The sequence below is a fragment of the Buteo buteo genome, chromosome 1 (assembly GCF_964188355.1).
Source record: "Buteo buteo chromosome 1, bButBut1.hap1.1, whole genome shotgun sequence".
NCBI classification, from domain to species: Eukaryota; Metazoa; Chordata; class Aves; order Accipitriformes; family Accipitridae; genus Buteo; species Buteo buteo.
In genome coordinates this window covers 27,873,713-27,892,079 of record NC_134171.1, presented here as the reverse complement: position 1 = coordinate 27,892,079, position 18,367 = coordinate 27,873,713, and the positions used below count along the sequence as shown (strand labels likewise).

Sequence of the window (18,367 nt, the reverse complement as noted above, 5' to 3'; positions counted from 1 at the left end):
GTCTTTTTTGTCAGCCCTTCATGGTAACAGGAAAGAAGCACCATCTCGGCTGTCATCAGAAGCAGGTTTCAGTTTGGATTGCTGTTGGAAACTTCCAAATGCAGAACTGCAACTGTTACTGCAAACCCATGTCGACATCTGTAAGACAACAAATGAGTCTTGTATTCTGAAAGAGTAAATATTCCCAAGCCTTATGGCTATTAGAAGAAAGATGTATTTCCATATCAACTGCCATTTATCTTTTTCTTAGTTTTCACTTTTTGTGCATTTTAGTGTTTTGTACAGCTAAGATATGATAGCTTTTACATGAATGCAATGAAAATGCCAGTTAATACAAAATAAGATTATATTCAGTATAAATGATTCACTTACTAAAAAGCGTCAAATGCTGCTTTTCTAACTCAGTGACTTTTTTTTTTGTGATAATATTCCAAAGTAATTATTCCATCTGCTGGTCTGTTGAGCCTGTCAAAGGTGGGAAAAGAAAATGAGAGAACATAAATTAGTTTAGCTTTAATGAAACTCTAGTAAAACAATTATTGACTGTGCCTTTGGTCAAACTGAGGTAGAATTGTTAGTGATAATCAGAATGAGGTTATTATTTTCTGTATAATGTTTTTACTATAAGGTAGGTTACTATGATAAAATGAAAATTGCACCGGTTTGTTTGGCAATTGAAATTTGATGTAAAAATTTTCAATAGTACTGTCTGTTCACTCTCCCAAGATAATTTTTAATGTATTTTTCCTTCCTGCTCTCATTCATTTTGTTGCTATGCAAAGCTACAAAAGCCACTCAGCTCGTAATTGAAACATTCTTCAGAAAATTTACTGGAATGTAGGATTATTGTGAAATGTGTAAATAAATGTGTATTTCTCCTCTGTAATTCTCATGCTTTTTCTTGTAGGGCTTTTTTTGTTGTTTTCTTTGCCTCCATTGGGGCTAAATTAGACATTGACTAATAGCAGCTATATTTCAGTACTGCTGAGACATGTTTTGTGAATGTCTCAAGATTTGGTATATTTTATTTAAAAAAAAATTCTAAGAATAATGTAAGAAGTGAAATTTTCACTAAAGAACACCGTCACCCTTTTTAGATAGCCTTCTGTACTCATTTGGTATTCAATTTGCAGGACGGTAGAAAATCAGTCCATGTTTTATTATTTAACATTTTTATTATTTAAAAACTTTGCAAATATAGTTAATATTTCAAGAAAGAATGAGTTTAAACAAACACATTTTAGTCTGAGCTGAGCATAATTTATTCATTGCAAACTGTAGTAAGTGATTAAAGATCTCAGTTATGCATATTGATTGTGTTTCCTGATAAATATCTAAAACATTTGGAGTAAGAGAAGGATGAAGTCTTCTTACTCTTTCTAATGCTGGTTTCACCTGGGCTAGTAACCAGAGTCTTTGTTGTTTGGTCAGGGATGGAAATGTCACATGTAAATGCAACTATTGGATGCAACTAGCAGTGACCTTACAGAAAATATTTCTGTAAGGGATGAGGAATTTAAGGAATAAATAAATATTGCAGGCAAGATGTCTCCACTAACAAATTACGCATCATGTAGAACACATAAGCAAATTTGAATCAGAAGGCTATATCATTTCTGTAGGACCAATTTTACAAACCTAAAGTTGCTCAAAACAGGTCTGGTGCTGTTTATCCCTTGAGTTCTGCTGCAAGAAGATGGCAGGAATTCATTGGGAAGAACTGGGGTGAGGCAAGAAAGTGTTGTAGGAATTCTTGAGGAAAGCATGGAACAGTCAACCAGGACCTGCTCCATAGACCTATGTAGCTGCTTAACCAAGGACAGAGGAAAGTATTCTGGCAAATGATATTTTCAGTTATTTCCAAATCAAATTCAGATACACTGAAGAAGCAGGGTCTTGTGTTTGGATGGAAATTGCTTCTGGGCCCTTTTGTTTATAATAAAAGCAATGTGGATTTCAAGCCTTAAATGGGCTTACTTAGAAATAGGAAGAATTAAATTATATTTATTTCTAAGAAGGGTCTTTGTTTTCCACCTCTTCCATCCAGACCTTAAGTACCTAGCTGTGGAAAATACTACTTTATCTGCTCCCAGAGCATCTGCTTTGTGGTGTTAAAAAACCTCATTTTTGTAGTTTATTGCTTTGACCCTTGTTTCTCAGTCCCTGCATTAAATCTCTCATTTTTATTTCAGATGCGGGTTGCTTGTCCTCACACTTAAGGCCTTTGGTTGCTTATCCTCACCTAGCCCATATCATTTGCTGTTGCAATGGTAACTCTTAGCCCCAACCAGACCATGGTGCCTTTCTCTATTGCTCACATTCATGTCACCTCTGATGCTGCTTCTTACTTGAGGGAGAAGATGCCCCTAACATCTGCAAAGCTATTGTGTTATTATCCTTCAAAACCCTCCTTAAAACTCTCTGGTTTTGTGCTGCTCGTATAAATTTTGACAAAAGATTAGACAGCTGGAGGTCTGAGTCAACCAGCCTATCGTGCTGACCAATACTGCATTTTTTGGTATCTTCCCATCTGTCTGTCTCTTCCCATCTGTTGTTTCTTGTTTTGTTCTTAGACTTTAACCTGTTCAGGGCAAAGGTCATCTATTAATTCATGATCATGCAGCCCAACTACATTATGCACAATGTAGCCTATTACTAGAACATATAGTCTGCAAGGGAAATAAAATGAATATTAATAACAACAACCACCTCAGTAATAGCAGTAAATCCTTTTTAGACTCCTTTTTATTACTTTTATAGGATTAAGTAATGAGGAAACATTTAGGTTAGTTCAAGATACATAACATCACTTTTATCTGCAAGTAATATCTTGAAGAAGCATATGAAGAAATTTTGCAATATTTCAAATATTTGTGTTAGACATCCCTGTATGTTTTGACTTTCTAAGTGTGACCAGTGTAGTCCTGTTCCTTAAATGCTGTTGGTTCTGTCTTGTGAAAAATGTAGTTTGTTCTGCAAATACTCAGGATTTCTGTTAAGAACTTCACCTTGTCTTTACTATACTGTAGCTGTAATCTATGTGGTTGCACTGTTTCCCAAGAATTCATTTAATGAATTCAACCTTCAGGTTTTTTTTATCTCTTTGTGGGTCTATGTCTGTCCTGGTCTCAGTTGGGATAGAGTTAATTGTCTTCCTAGGACAATGTCGTATAGTCATAATATTTTGTTTGTATGGATATATAATATTTTTACATGCAAATGATTTGCAAACTATTTTGCTTTTTGCAGAGGACAAGATGTTGTGTACAGAGTGAATTCATTATCCTTTACATATTCAATAATTTTTATTTTACTTAAATATATACCATATAAATAAGATTGGTTTTCTGCGTACGTTTTCATATTTTCTGAAGCTATTTACTCAGAGCGAATGCTTTGTATGTTCCATAAGGCTGATCTAGGAATTTGGATCTAAAGATAGTGCCGTATTATCGGCATGTGTTTACATAGTCTGGGATGCAATGCCCCATTAATTTCATATTGTTTTACTTTGGTTTTCATGTACCACACCTTAATGATAAAACAGATGAATGGCACTGCTAGAGTTGAAATGTTAGTCTGAAATGTACTTCTTGCTATGTACACAGGAGTGAGAAAGACCTCATTGATGACCATCACTGTTACTTAGGGAAAGCTTTCAGCAAAGCTTTCTAGTCTTTTCACAGAATTCTTGCAGTTTGAGACATTTCTATTATCCCTGGGACCAGCGAGGAAAGGCATAAAACTATACAAATATAATCTGAGTATATTCTGAATTGCTTCCCTCTTAGTGCTTGAACCATTAGAATAATTCACTGTGGACTCTTACCCAGTTCATATAATTCACTGCTAGTTCTCAGTAATCAAAAGTAAAATGCAGACTTGATCCAAGTGTGCATTTCCAATTGTTTTGCACTTGCTTATTGCCTAAAGTGCTATCATAAGTATCATGTAAGCCTGCCAAGATTGCTGGTATCTGAAATATTTCTTTAATGTGAGACTTCTTCTAATGCCAAAGCCAGTGCATGGTTTTTTGACAACTTTCTGCTAGCATGTTTTATACACGTTCTGTAAATTCACATTAATATTAATTTATTTTGCATGCCAGTCAGAAAGAAACCTGTAAAACCAAAAGAGCTGGAAGAAAGAAATGAAGATTACACATTTTATCTAAAGGGATTGACAAAGTAATTGATGAAGCGAAGTAATGTGAAATGATACTAGACAAACAGAAATAAAAACTATCAAGGAAAAATTTTGGTTTAGTATCTGAAATTGAATGGAGAAGCAAGCCACAACGTGATGGTTGATTCTGTCTCTTTTTTTATTGTTTGGGTTTTTTTCCTGTTGCCCATACTGTTAGAACAAAGTAACCAAGATAGTCACTGACAGGCCCCGAAGAGGAGAGTTCTTACCAATGAGTTGCAAATGAACTTTTCTTAAAAGAAAGTATCGAAACAAAGATTCCTGAAATTGCTGTGTTAATCACTGTCCCTCTGCTTTAACTTGTGTTGGAAATTCTAAGAGAGAAGCAGTGATCTTGGTCCCACTGAAATATGTTTCTGACTGGTAGACCTTATTTGAGATGGCATTTTTTACATTCCATGTATACTTTTATTGAAAGTAAACTAAATTTTATGAGGACATTACTAAGTCAATATATTTAATGTATGTGTGTGTCACAAGAAGGCAAGTAATTGCTTCATGTATGTTTCAAATTGTCATAAGCCATCAGTGAGAAGTGCAGTGCCTTCACTTGAATATTCTTTCCCATCCCTCTGATGCCTTTTGTTCTGGCACAAGCATTTATGTGGCCACATAGGGAGCCACATCTGACAGCTGACAAGTTACAACTAATTCAGGAAAAACGAAATGTGAGTGGTTCAAAGAACAGCACTGCTTATCTGGGTGGAAAGAGATTCAGCTTCCCATTGCCTAAAACTCTGATTAGGGCTTTGCCAAACAGAGACCCGGTGGCTAAAAGACTATTTCGCACTTGAGCAGATGTCCAACCAATATTAATATTTACAAAGCAGAAGGCAGCAGCCAGCAATATGGTTGACAACAGACTGAAATTCCTGATGGACTTACAAATAAATATGTCCTTAGAAGAAAGGGGAAGGAAGTGAGAAAGGGGAATGATAATATCTAGCAACCTCAGAGGGACCCCCCAAGGATCAGGGGGCTATATCAGGGATAAACAGTATCCTTCCCCAGCCCAACAGCTGTTTTCTCTGAATGTGGTCTGAGGACACTGAATAGGAAATAGAACTGAGCCTCTAAACCCACAGGTTAAGCAGTCATTTATAGTTTGTTCTGTGAAACCTGGGAGGGAGATGCATCTGGGATGTGTTTCTGCAATGCAAAGATGGAGTGATTATCTTCTTTTTTTGTCAGTTCTGCCCTTAGAGAGCTTTTGTAAATGTGTTGTTGGCTTTTAAGTTTTTTTTTCCCCTCTTGTAACTTAAGCCTGTGTTAGAGGTGATTTCAAGAAAATGGTTAAGAAAGAATAATTTAAAGACATTTACATCTTTGATACCAAGATTCTCTAGTACTGTCCAGTATCCTGGTGGTGAAAGAATAAGAAAGTACCTTCACTTTTACCTACAAGGGCTAGAGTAGCAGCTGGAAGACTGGGGTCTGTGTCAAGGAATTCTCTTCCAGTGATCCGCATTAACAAAGTAAACTTTCTGCCAGCACCAGTGAGGTGAAAGAAACACTGAAGTCTTGAGGGAGTTTATAAAAGCAACATGATCAAATGTCCTGCTTCTGATCATTCCCCTGACTCCTTTTTGTGGTAAATTGGGAATATCACTCTAGATAAGTCTTATTAATTTTCAGACACCAAATTTATAATATGAAGATAATTTGGTGGAGTTTAATATCAGTTAACTATTTCTTTAAGGGAAAATATTGCATCTAATAAGCAACTAATAAGCATTTTTCATGGACAGAACAAAAGATTTTAGCTCTTAACTGATAGCCACTGAAAAATGACCAGTCAAAAAAAAGGCAAATGGTATTAGCACACAGAGCTGAGCATGAACCTAGTTTACAGTTTGGAAATGAATGACAAGCCCCTTTACCAGATGCTGCTGAGATGTTACTGAAATACAAGCAATCGCGACTATTCACTGTAGCAAATGAAGTTATGGAAGAGGCATGCTTTTTATAAAAGTTGTTCTCATTTGTCATGTATACTAATGCATTCATTTCTGAGATTTCTTTCAAGCATCAAAATTATTTTAAGTACTTACATTTTCAGATTTTGGGCAAGGGAAAAATATTTCTATGGGTGGAGAGAGAACAAATCAACCATTCTACATGTGAAATACATTTGTGTCAAATTGCTTTCGTTCTAAAATAACCAAACCCCTCCAATCTGAAGATCAAGCTGTCTTACTGCTACTAGTATAATATTTGTATTTTATTGCTATTGCTCTGCTGTTAGTGGAAATTAATATAGCATATGACCACCACTGAAAAATGTGATGACGTGTCCAGATATTGCTTCAGGAAGAAAATTCTATACTGCTTCAGTGATTCTCATTTCTCCAAATAACTTACAAAATGTGAAGCATCTGGTTGAATCTGGAATTTTGTGTTGTCTGCTAGGAACTTGTCAGATAACTTTACAATATTCTTTCAGCTGGGATAGACTTTTGAAATTTTACTTCTGGGATTTTGCAGAAGACCTTGCAATCTTTTTGCTAAACAGTAGTCTCTTCAAGGGTAATCAGGAGGGTTGACATCTTTGGCTGCAAAGTATTGACCTAGTGATATAGTCCTGAAATGGATAAAATCTGTCATGCATCATACACAGTGGGTGGATATTGACAGTATTGGTGTTTTCCTGACTTTCAGTCTTTTGATGTTGATTCAGCTTGTATCTTATCTATTCCAAACATTTCATCTTCTTCTTGTATCTCCAGCAGTGCATTAATGCAGTAGCCATCTCTAACTCCACAAAATAAAAATATCATCTTCAATATTTGACTCTGTTTGTAGTTGGATATGAAAATTGCTGATCTTTCCTGTTACCTTTAGCTTATCTGCCAAGAAAAGACACTTCTCAGAATGACTTCAAAATTTTCAGATTAATACATTTTATAAAATGCTGTGGACTCTTCATTGGTTTTTACTGGAATGCAACACATTGTCTATGTCAGAATTTCACTGGCTCTCTCATATTTAAGTACTGTTTTGCCTACCATGAAACCCAGTTGGAAAAGTAACAAATGAAAGCAATGTCATTTTGTTATTTGTTCAAAACAAGATTAGGGTGAAATATCTAATGAACTCAAGTTTGGCCCAGGACTATTTATTGTTTATCTTCTGTCATTCCAAGTAAGAAAAATAGTTCCCTCCCTATATATTAATTAGTCTTTTTGTTGTTGTTGTGAATAATGTTAATATTTAGAATACAGCTTGATTGGAAATAAGCAAAGAAATTTTCTTCATTGATTTATTTAACTTATTCTACTGTACCCTTTCTAGAAGTTAGTTTAATATCAGGTGGTAGTAAATGTGACAGAAAAATATTTTTATGTTGTTGTGTTCTCTTTTTTTCTTTTGAGACAAAGCACTTATCACTTACAGGCATGTGGTCCTAATCTGAAAGATGAATTGGTTCATTCACTTCAAGTACCACATAACCATTCACACACCATCGAGCTTAACACTATTAAAGGGTAATTTCCCCTGTGGGAGCTATGCCCAATACAGCCGCAATCTCTACACAGTGTCTTTTTATCTTTCCATGGCAGGTAAGGAGATTTAAATAAAAGGTTTCATCAAGAGTGCAATCACAGACATATTCTTCCTATTGAAATATCCATGAAACAGCAAATAAACACTCCTAAAAATCTTAATGCTCCTAAACATTACCAAGAAGACTTCAGTGTACACATCCTACATTGAAATTTTGTGTTGGAATCAAAGCATATGAGATGCCTCATGGGCTTGGCAGTAGAGGACAGGAAGTATTACGGGAAAATTTGCATTTCCTATTAAATTCTGAATGTAGTAAAATGTTTCAGAATAATCAAGGAGTATTTTGCCTTCATCTCTCATAATCGCCATGATTTTTTTTTAAATTTCTCTTCGTTTCTTTAGTTTGTCTACAATGACTCATTGAACATCCTATTATAAGTTCCATATTCTAGCAAAGATGATAATTAAATCTACAGTGAGGTTTTCTTTAGAACATAGTGTTTTCACATGTTCTTGCTCAAATATTTGGGGGCTAAAGTATTATCTGCAATAATTTTGCTTGGTTTTACCTGAAGATGAATTTTCCAGGGATGCCAGTAAAAATACGCTTTCTGAGTAAAGTACTGAAAAGTTATAGAAATCATTCTAACTTCCCCCCCTTTTTTTTTCTGTAAGAAGAGACAGTATTTTTTCACCCTTTCTGCTTTCACCATTAAATTGCTTTGCTTCTAAGATCTTGTATTTTGGATTCACACTAGAATGAACAGGCTTTGTTTTTGAATTAATTTTTTGTAACTTAAGGTCACAGAGTGTGTTGTCTTTGACTTGAATGGGGTCAACATTTAAGTCTAAAACTTTTTTTAAATTAATGCAGTTTTGGACCCAGACTCACAGCTCAGAATCAGCTTGTTAGTGAAGCCAAAGCAATTTACATGCCCTGTAGATACGAATTTGAAGCTTTGCCAGAACATAGGGCATATTTACAAAACTGTTTTGATAAAATGTGAGTAACCTAAGTGCTATTCTTCATGTCAGGAAAGCCCTCCTGAGATTTGCCAGACCTCTCTGTGGCAGTCTCATCTTCAAGCTGACTTGCTTGGCTTTCTTAAATCACATAAAATTCAGATTCTGCTCAAAGTACTGAAGTTGATATGTCAACAGTGCTGGCCTTTTACCCAAGAGTTCAGGGCTTAGCACATTAATAAATCAAAGCCTCCCAGAAACTAATTCTCTCTTGTGCCTGAGGGAAGTTAACTCACTTCTTCCAAATGAGTATGGTACCTTGAAGTAATCAAAGGCGAAAGGAACATTCTCTTCATTTTACTGAAGCTATTCTACTTTGCATTGACTAAAGCCAAGCCTCAGCTGGGTCAAAGAACATGAAAGTGTGAGCATTTGGCTACCCATAGCAATTCGTCACCCATCTGAAAGGAGGAACAAAATAGGTTATGCTGAATTTCAATCCTCCTTTCTGAAAAATACTTCACTGTTATATACTAAGCATTCTTTGGATCAGGTCTTTAATCCAAAAGTGGTTTGAAATTTTTACCAGATGAGACCCAAATTGGAAACTGAATATATGTATATTTTTTTTACTTGAAGCGGTTTGAAACCACACAGCATAACAACTCCCACACAAAGTTTCGTTCCACTGAAATCTCTACACTGAACTCTTCAATTTTTCCCATAAGTGCAAGCTGTCAAGAGCAGAGCTTGTCAAGAGCACTTAGATATGTCTCACTATATATATATATATGTAGTTATTAGTATTGTTTGCTTGGGATGTTCATGATGGATAAAATTCATCCAAAGGCAGAGGAACAGCTAAGGACTGCATGCCACTTAATTCCTGTGTAGGCCTGCATATTAGCCTTAAAATAGAAATTAAGTGGGGCATGGCCTTCCTTCCTCCCACCCCCAAATAGGACTAAGTTAGATGTAAATTGCAATACCTAAAATAAGTAGAAAATTTTCCTTGACAAACTGTATGGAGTTAAAAAAAAAAAAGCACATAAAGTCTCACCGCTAAATCCAAGCAGTGGATTTAGCTTGATTTTGTAGTGCATTAAAGAGAACAGAGTGCAGTGGTCAGGAAGTCCCTTGTAAATTTGCCTGCCATAAAGCTAGTTTTAACCTACAGCTCTAGCGGTAAGAGGCAAGCTGAATCCCTTGCTGGTCTCAGGGAGTGAATTGCTGTGCTGAGCTGGGCTCTCAGAACAGGATTTTCTTCTAAAACTGGAAATATCATTAATATGCCACAGAAAATGTCAGGGGTTTAGAGCTATCCTTTTATAGCTCTTAAAAATAATCTTTTTTAAAAATAAAATCAAAGTGAAATTAGACATAAAAGATAATCATTTACCATTGAAGTGTGATATTAAGTACTCAAAAGTCTGGTAATGAAAATGTTCCCACAGTAGCCATAACCTGTCATCAGATTTCACAGGTGATTTCTCTCTCAGCATTCAGTTTAGTGTAATACTTTGAATGTTGGTGAAAGGTAATAAAAAACCCTAGATATGCAAGATGGTAAGTCCATCATAATGTGAGATTTGATGAGTATTTTTTCGATGATTGTATATTAATTGCAGTTAATTTTACTTAGTTTCTTAAAATTAAATCATAAAACACAATAGGATTCATCTTATATTCACTCTGAATATAATGTAATTTTGAGATAGTAGGTAGAGGGAAAGTTCATTCAGGGGTTTAACATAGCTGTGTACCAGACTGAAGGTCCTGTGTAGCCTATAAAAATAAGGACTTTTCCCTATGCAAAACAATGTGAAAAAAAATTGCATTTCATGCAAAATCATGTGCAAATCACATACTGCCAATGTTCTCAAGTGTGCAAAAATTATGAATCAACTGCAAATAGTATTGTTGGATTAGATATAATTTCTTCTACAGATACAAATAAAAATAACTTTTGTTCTCTTTGCTATTGTCTTTCTGAGCCACCCAATATAATTAGTCAGTTTAAAAACTTGTTGCCCTCCTGTTTTCATTTTTTATGAAATCAGTTAAAAACATGGAATTTTTTTACTGCATCAGTATTTTTTTACATCCTAATTTTATTAACAATTTTTGCTGCAATGTTTTTAAGATACATTCTCAATAAATATAAAGTATTGGTTAAAAATATTTTGCTTATGCAGTAGTTAGTTCCATTTATAGCTATACCAGTTCAAAGGAACCCTTAATTGGATTATTTGATTAATTCAATATACTATATCTAGTAGAACTGTTTTTTTTTTTAAAAAAAGTACTATTGAAGAAACAGAAAATTATGAAGATAAAATATCCCCCAGAACTTTATTTTCACTAGAATTACATCATAGAAAAACTCTAGACTTTGGGTTTGTTGGTTTAGGGTTTTTTTTAAATTGGATTAGTTTTTTATTTAAATCAACAAACAGGCTTAATTTTGTAGCGCTGTCAAGGGGATTGATAAAACTCAGATAATTTCATTTTTTTCGTGTACATTTTCTGGAACAACAGTAAAAGATAGCATCTCTTTAACAGATTCCATTCTTCTTGTTTGAGGTACTGCATACTGAACACATTTAAAGTGTTGGTTATGTATTGTTTCCAAATGACTGTTTTTATATCAGTATCAACTCGTCTACATGTCTTACATCCAGCTATAACTGTTGTACTCCAGAGCTAAGGTTTTCTGTTCTTCATGTCAATACAGTACTTATTAAAATAGCTAACCACAGCAATCTATGCATATGTTCACAACTTCTTTTACATTCCACAGTAAAAATAAACTGATTTACAAACAAACAAATTATCTTTGAGACACTGTAGGAATAAAGTAGCTGAGTGAGGAAGAAGTTAATGCATGCATCTACCACTGCACATACAATAAACTGGGCATTTGACCTACAGAGAGAGAGGAGAATCATAGAATCATTGAGTAGTTTGGGTTGGAAGGGACCTTTGAAGCTCATCTAGTCCAACCCCCCTGCAATAAGCAGGGACATCTTCAACTAGATCAGGTTGCTCAGAGCCCCAGCCAACCTGATCTTGAATGTTTCCAGGGATGGGGCATCTACCACCTCTCTGGGCAGCCTGTTCCAGTGTTTCACCACCCTCATTGTAAAAAATTTCTTCCTTATATCTAGTCTAAATCTACGCTCTTTTAGTTTAAAACCATTACCCCTTGTCCTATCACAGCAGACCCTACTAAAAAGTCCATCCTCATCTTTCTTATAAGCCTTCTTAAGTGCTGAAAGGCTGCAATAAGGTCTCCCTGGAGCCTTCCCTTCTCCAGGCTGAACAACCCCAACTCTCTCAGCCTGTCCTCATAGGAGAGGTGTGATCATTTTTGTGGCCCTCCTCTGGACCCACTCTAATAGGTCCATGTCTTTCCTGTGGTGAGGACCCCAGAGCTGGATGCAGTACTCCAGGTGGGGTCTCACCAGAGCAGAGCAGAGGGACAGAATCACCTCCCTCAAACTGCTGGCCACGCTTCTCTTGATGCAGCCGAGGATACGGTTGACTTTCTGGGCTGCGAGCACACATTGCCAGCTCATGCCCAGTTTTTCATCCGCCAGTACACCCAAGTCCTTCTCTGCAGGGCTGTTCTCAAGCCCTTCAACCCCCAGCCTGTACTGATACCAGGGGTTGCCCCAACCCATGTGCAGGACCTTGCACTTGGCCTTGTGCATGAGTTTCATATGGGTCCACTTCTTGAGCTTGTCCAGGTCCCTCTGGATAGCATCCCATCCCTCAGACACGTCAACTGCACCACTCAGCTTGGTGTCATCTGCAAACTTACTGAGGGTGCACTCAACCCCACTGTCCATGTCATTGATGAAGATATTGAAGAGTACTGGTCCCAGTACTGACCCCTGAGGGACACCACTCATCACCAATGTCCACCTGGACATTGTGCTCTTGACCATTACCCTCTGGATGCGACTATCCAACCAATTCCTCATCCACAGAACAGTCCATCTATCAAATCCATCTCTCTCCAATTGACAGAGAAGGATGTTGTGAGGGACTGTGTCAAATCCCTTACAGAAATCCAGATAGATGACCGCTGTAGCTCTTCCCTTGTCTACAGAGGTAGTAACTCCATCCTAGAATGCCACTAGGTCGGTCAGGCAGGACTTACCCCTGGTGAAGCCAGTTTATGGAGCAGTCGGGTGAACTGGACTTGAATATGATTTCCTCTACTTTAAGCCTGTTGTATTAATATTTAAGAAAATAAGTGTACACAAAAACTGAAATACAGATAAGCAGAATATAATTATTTTATGCTTTTTATGCTTTTAAAGTTTCCAGTGTGGTATTTTTCTCTGTTGCAGGAGACAGAGCTAAATAAATCATCAAATAGCTATTCTGACTGCACTTTATGAATATCCACAAGCAATTTAGACCTTTCTAAGGTTTATTTGACTTCCAGAAGTATGTGGTTACAATTTTCAACAAATAGTTATTGGGCAGTGGATGGTTTGCTGTTGTATTTGTCATGTTCTGTTCCTGATTGGAGCTCTGTTCCTCAGTTACTGTTTGACAGGAAATTCAGAGAGGACTTCTTCTGGTTTCTGTTTTGATTTTGTAACTGCTAGAAGCAGATTTTCACTGCAGAGAATTAGGTTTATAAGTTTCTAGTTCATTTTCCATGAATATTTTGTAGTAATTGCTTGAAAGCAATTCTTCTATCAGTTAGTTCTGCCAGGAAATGTTGGCTAAAATGTGTGCAGAGCAACATAGATGAGGAATAAATACAGTCAAAGTAAATGTAATGTGCCTTCCTGATTAGAGAAATGTGTTTGAAGTACTCTCTCAAGGGTACTGGACTTGGGAGTCTAGTAGCCACTGTAACAGAGGTGGTGAGTTAGCCCAGGTAAAGGACAAGCTCATTTTCTAAGAGAGGCTGAGCCATTTAAGAGCAGTAATGGAAAAAGTAGTGGGAAGTTTAGTGTCTACTTGAACTGCCTGGAGGAGAACTGTTACCTGGGAGGTGTTCAGAGAACTGGGCAGTAAACAGGGCAACTGGACATAGCTGGGTAGAGAAGAATGAGTTGGAGAGGACCAAGATGCAGTGACTCACTTCCAGCTTCTCTAAGTTGGGGAACCAGCAGCAGGTGGGAGATCCTACAAAGGGCAGGAGCAGGAGGGACAGGTTGAGTTTTTTAGTGTTACGTGTGGACTTGGCAGTGTTAGGTTAACGGTTAGACTTGATGATCTTAAAGGTCTTTCCCAACCTAAATGATTCTATGTGCATGGTGGAGCAAATATACTTTCTCTGAGTTTTTAAGATCTATTCTGCACTCCGGAAAGTAAGCAGTTTGAGGCAGACTGAGCTATTTTAAGGTCTTTGGTGTTATTCTGGAAGGGCTGAGAATGTGGAAACAGCATCCCATCACACAATCCCAGCCATCACACAATCCCAGCCACAAATGAGTGTGCCAGCATACAGGGCAATAAGGAGATGTTTTCTGAATTAGAGATGTAGCTAAATTTATCTGATAATCCCTAATGTTGAAAATTAAACAAATCACTTTTGAGGATTCTTTCATATGTATTTATAAATTCTTTTTGGGTTCCAGCAGGTGGAAAATATTGTGAGAAAAACCTCCCCTCTAGCAGAACTGTTGCTTCTGCTAATAACACGCTACTGAGAAAGAAGTGCAGGAGCATATAAAGAATTCTTTGTGAGGGAGGATTTGTTAATTTTTAAAAGGAGAGGTGTGGGAGAAACCTGTGTTTGAAGTCATTGTGAATTTAGGCAATTCAGTGAAGCATACAGGGCTCAGTGCTGTAAGGAACTGAACCTCAGGGCTGTGATCCAAAAAAGCATTTAAATACCTGCCTATTGTCAGGCTCCTGAATAATCTTGTAGCAGGAAATGGAATTTGTTATATTCTTGAAGGTGTATTTCAGTGCTTTTATGTAATAGATCCTTAGTATGTTGCCAGTTTGAGCCCTTAAGAAGCAAGGAGTACCAATAAAGAAGTAAGTATAAAAATAGACCAGCTAGAAATAATATCTTGATTTATGAAGTTACAGCCAAAAAAAAAAAATGGGCAGGAAAGACAGAGTTGAAGACTACAGGGTGTTGCTAACAGAAAACTGTAGTTTCTTAGTCATAGAGTGTGTTGTTAGATTTGAAGGAGCTAAGATTTTAAACTAGATTAGATATTGATGTTAATCATGTTATTGAAAGTCAGAGTAACAATACTGAAATCACTATCTGATTAACTACTCAGTTTTATAATCGCATGCTGCAAAACCAGAGTAATTCCATAATGCCAGCTGACTCTTGATTTAGCATATTCATATAACAGTTTGAGGTATGAAATGAAATGCCAGATACAACAATAGAAGGAAGGCATGTAAATCTATTTAAGAAGGTGAACTTATTTCTGGAAGAGAAAGAGGAGGAAAATCACTGCAGCCATGTGCTAAATATTTCGGTTGAATATAATGAAGTAGAAAATAATTTGTGTTTTTCACTCTGAATAATGTAAGTACAAGCCCTGATGGATTGTTGTCTCTCCTCCTTGGATCTTGGTTATTCATGGGTTTCTCTAGACAGACTACAGAAATGTGACATAGCATCCTGGGATGCTAGCTAAAACAAAAGAAAAGCAGGTTGTTGAATGCTGTTGTTGTTAGATTACTATTTATTTGCTTCTGTGTTTTGCTTTGTTTTGCTTTCCCCTGTGTCTCATATAAAATACTGCAATCTTCTTAGATTCCTTTGAATCATAGAACTGCAGTCAGAAAGACACTAGAGTGTTCATATTGCTCCTGCATTCTTTGTAATTGTAATTATATTTCTAATTTGAAATACTGAAAAACAGAATACTAAGTGACTCAAAAATCTTCTTGCAGCTCTGTCCCATTAACTCAAGGTTGAGCTGTCATACCCTGAGTTTTGGTACTGGCAAAGGCAGTTAACGGATGCTAGTGGTGTTTGGGTAAACTGTATGGATAATCTAGTTTTTGTAAGATATTTAGATACCTAAACTATTTGGACACTTTCAGGGTTTGTAGCAGACACACAACTGCCACTGAAGCCCCAGTCTACATTTTCATTTAGATGTTTCAACATCTTTGAAATTTTTCTCTTTGGTCTGATCCAACGCCTCTTGAACTCTGTAGATATTTCTGTGAGCTTTAGATAGTGTCTAAATTAAGATCATGATGTTTATATGATGTCAGCATAGCATCATTTCACTTCACAGCTGGAGTTTTGAAATAAGGCTTCAGAAATTAAAACGCTTGCACAGATTTAGCGGCTACCACTTAATTTTCACATTCATATTCTGCTTAAGACTTCAAAGCAAAAGTGATATCTGGAGAGAATAACAGCCTAGATCTGATTTTTAGGCGTGTGAAGTGCTGAGCAGTGCCTGCTGATAGGCCATCAGACCACTCTCCCTGCCATTGCAGAGTGCCTCTTTCCCGATAACTTCATAACCTCCTTTTCCCTGCCAGATTGTGCTGTAAGAGGCGTACAACTGAATTCTGAGCTGGCACGGAGGCAAGTCTGGGACAATAACTGACACTAAGAAGTTCAGCGAAATCACCACAGGATAAAAAAAAAGGAAAAAAAGCCTAAAGACTCTGTCAGTAGTGAGTGAGCTCTCTGTTGTTCTAGGATTAATACTCCTTTTTTTGTCCAGGGCTTCTGCAGAGTTGACCTCTGCAGAGCATAGTATCAGTAGCCTCTTCTGAAAAGGTGAGTTAAGAGCTTCCAAAAAAAAAATTGAAGCCCTTGGAATATTTTTATTTAGGCAAAGGGTTTGCAAATTGTATGGTAGTATTTTCCTAACGCTACAAAATCTAATTTCTCATAATAAACTTCTTGGGGTGTAATAGCAAGCAAGCTCATTTAAACCTGCATGCAGGGATTTCCGGTACAGATAATCTGTGAGCATTTTGCACGTTTCCTGATCTGGATTCTTAGGCAGGCAGTGTAGTTATTCTTGCTGTAAACATTTTTAGGATTGAGAATTTTGAGGACCAGGCCTTCAACTTGTGTACCAGTCTGGTATAGCGCTTTTGACTACAAGGAGCTGCCACCAATTTATGCCAGCCGAGACCCTGAGTCACGTTTTTCTAAATGCTGTCTGATCAGTTTTGTCTGTAAACCAGAGCTTGCTTAATACTTTTTCTCTCCTGACTTGTACTAGGGCCCCCCCAGCGAACCGTTTCCCCCAAACAAGACCACGAAGAAAGGAAGCACGACAAAGTCTTGGACAAGGGCAGTGAAAGCGGGACTTCCTGTAACGAGTTGTCCACCTCGAGCTGTGACAGCCACTCGGAAGCGAGCACTCCTCAAGAAAATGCCACCAGCACTCAGCCATCCACAGCCCACCAGCCAAATACTCTGACTTTGGATCGTCCGTCTAAGAAGGCCCCAGTGCAGTGGATGCCACCACCAGACAAACGCAGGAACAGTGAACTCTTTCAAACTCTCATTAGCAAGTCCAGAGAAACAAATCTTTCCAAAAAGAAGGTATGTGAGAAGCTGAGTGTTGAGGAAGAGATGAGAAAATGTATCCAAGATTTTAAAAAAATCCACATTCCAGATTATTTTCCAGAGCGCAAACGTCCCTGGCAGTCTGAACTCTTGCAGAAATATGGGTTATAGTAACCAACACTTTCATGACGTATCTCTGGGGCATTTGATGTTTATTAAGTTGCCACTAACTTACTGATGTCCTCCTCCTGGCCAACTCTGCCACCAGAGCTATTCCTGCTGCTTATTTCTTTCTGTGAACAGTGGATGTTGGGTAGTACATGGTTTCTTTAAAAATATATATAAAAAGATAGACATTTAAAAAATACAAAAGGCATCTCATCTAAACCACCTCATAATAGCAAAGAAAAAAGTGCATGGTCAAGAAAGATGGTTTTCGAACCGTAGTCAGTTGAGCTTCATTATTGTTTTGGAACTTACCGAATAAAAATCTCAATCATCAGTTAATGCCTCGTTTTATGTCACCAATAAAAATGACTCAGACTTGCTATGGATGAAGAGAAACAGGGTTTAAAATTCGATTGAACTGGTTTCAGAACTAATTCCCAATGTTCTTTCAATGTTAATGCAATAAAGCAAATACCTATTTTGCATGAGCACAATGTTACAAATAAATCACACAAGAACGAGAGGTTGTCTGTTGCTTGGAGAATTATTTGTTTGATACCAAGCCTATAAACGTAAAACGTTTAAGGGATTGAATTTACTTTGTTCTGGATCTGTGATTTTTTTGTGTGTACAGTGTTCTGTATGTAAGGATGGTGTAAATATGCCTTATACTGTTTTATTATTGCACCAACAACGTTCCTCTATTAGTGCTTGTCAGGATTATTTCTGTGAAATGCAAACTTATGGCAGATTGTGAAAACTGGTTTGGTGGTCTGAAAGTTTCTGTTATGTTAGTTGCTAAAATTGGAGAAAAATAAAAGAGACTTTAATGTATTTATTAAAAGAACCGTCTGGTAGATTTTCTTGGCTATTGTTATCTCCTCTTTTTAAAAAAAATAGAATCAAGCAAATTGTTACTTTTTGTTGAATGTTTTCATAACTACTCTGCTGACAAAAAAACCAAAACCCCAAACAAAAAACAGGTTTCAAGATGGAGTGAAAAGTATTTAGGGTAGTGGCATTTAATTGGAACCA

General features: G+C 36.9%; 1 protein-coding gene across 1 annotated transcript in view; it reads left to right on the top strand.

Annotated features, from left to right (window-relative positions):
* The window catches only part of KCTD8 (potassium channel tetramerization domain containing 8), a 102,366-nt gene extending 84,230 nt beyond the window's left edge, over positions 1–18,136 (top strand). Inside the window, exon 2 of the mRNA XM_075041332.1 lies at positions 16,875–18,136. Within this exon, the coding sequence (XP_074897433.1) occupies positions 16,875–17,335 (461 nt within the window). The 3' untranslated portion in view covers positions 17,336–18,136. The remainder of the gene's footprint in view (positions 1–16,874) is intronic.
* The last annotated feature ends 231 nt before the right edge of the window (positions 18,137–18,367 follow it).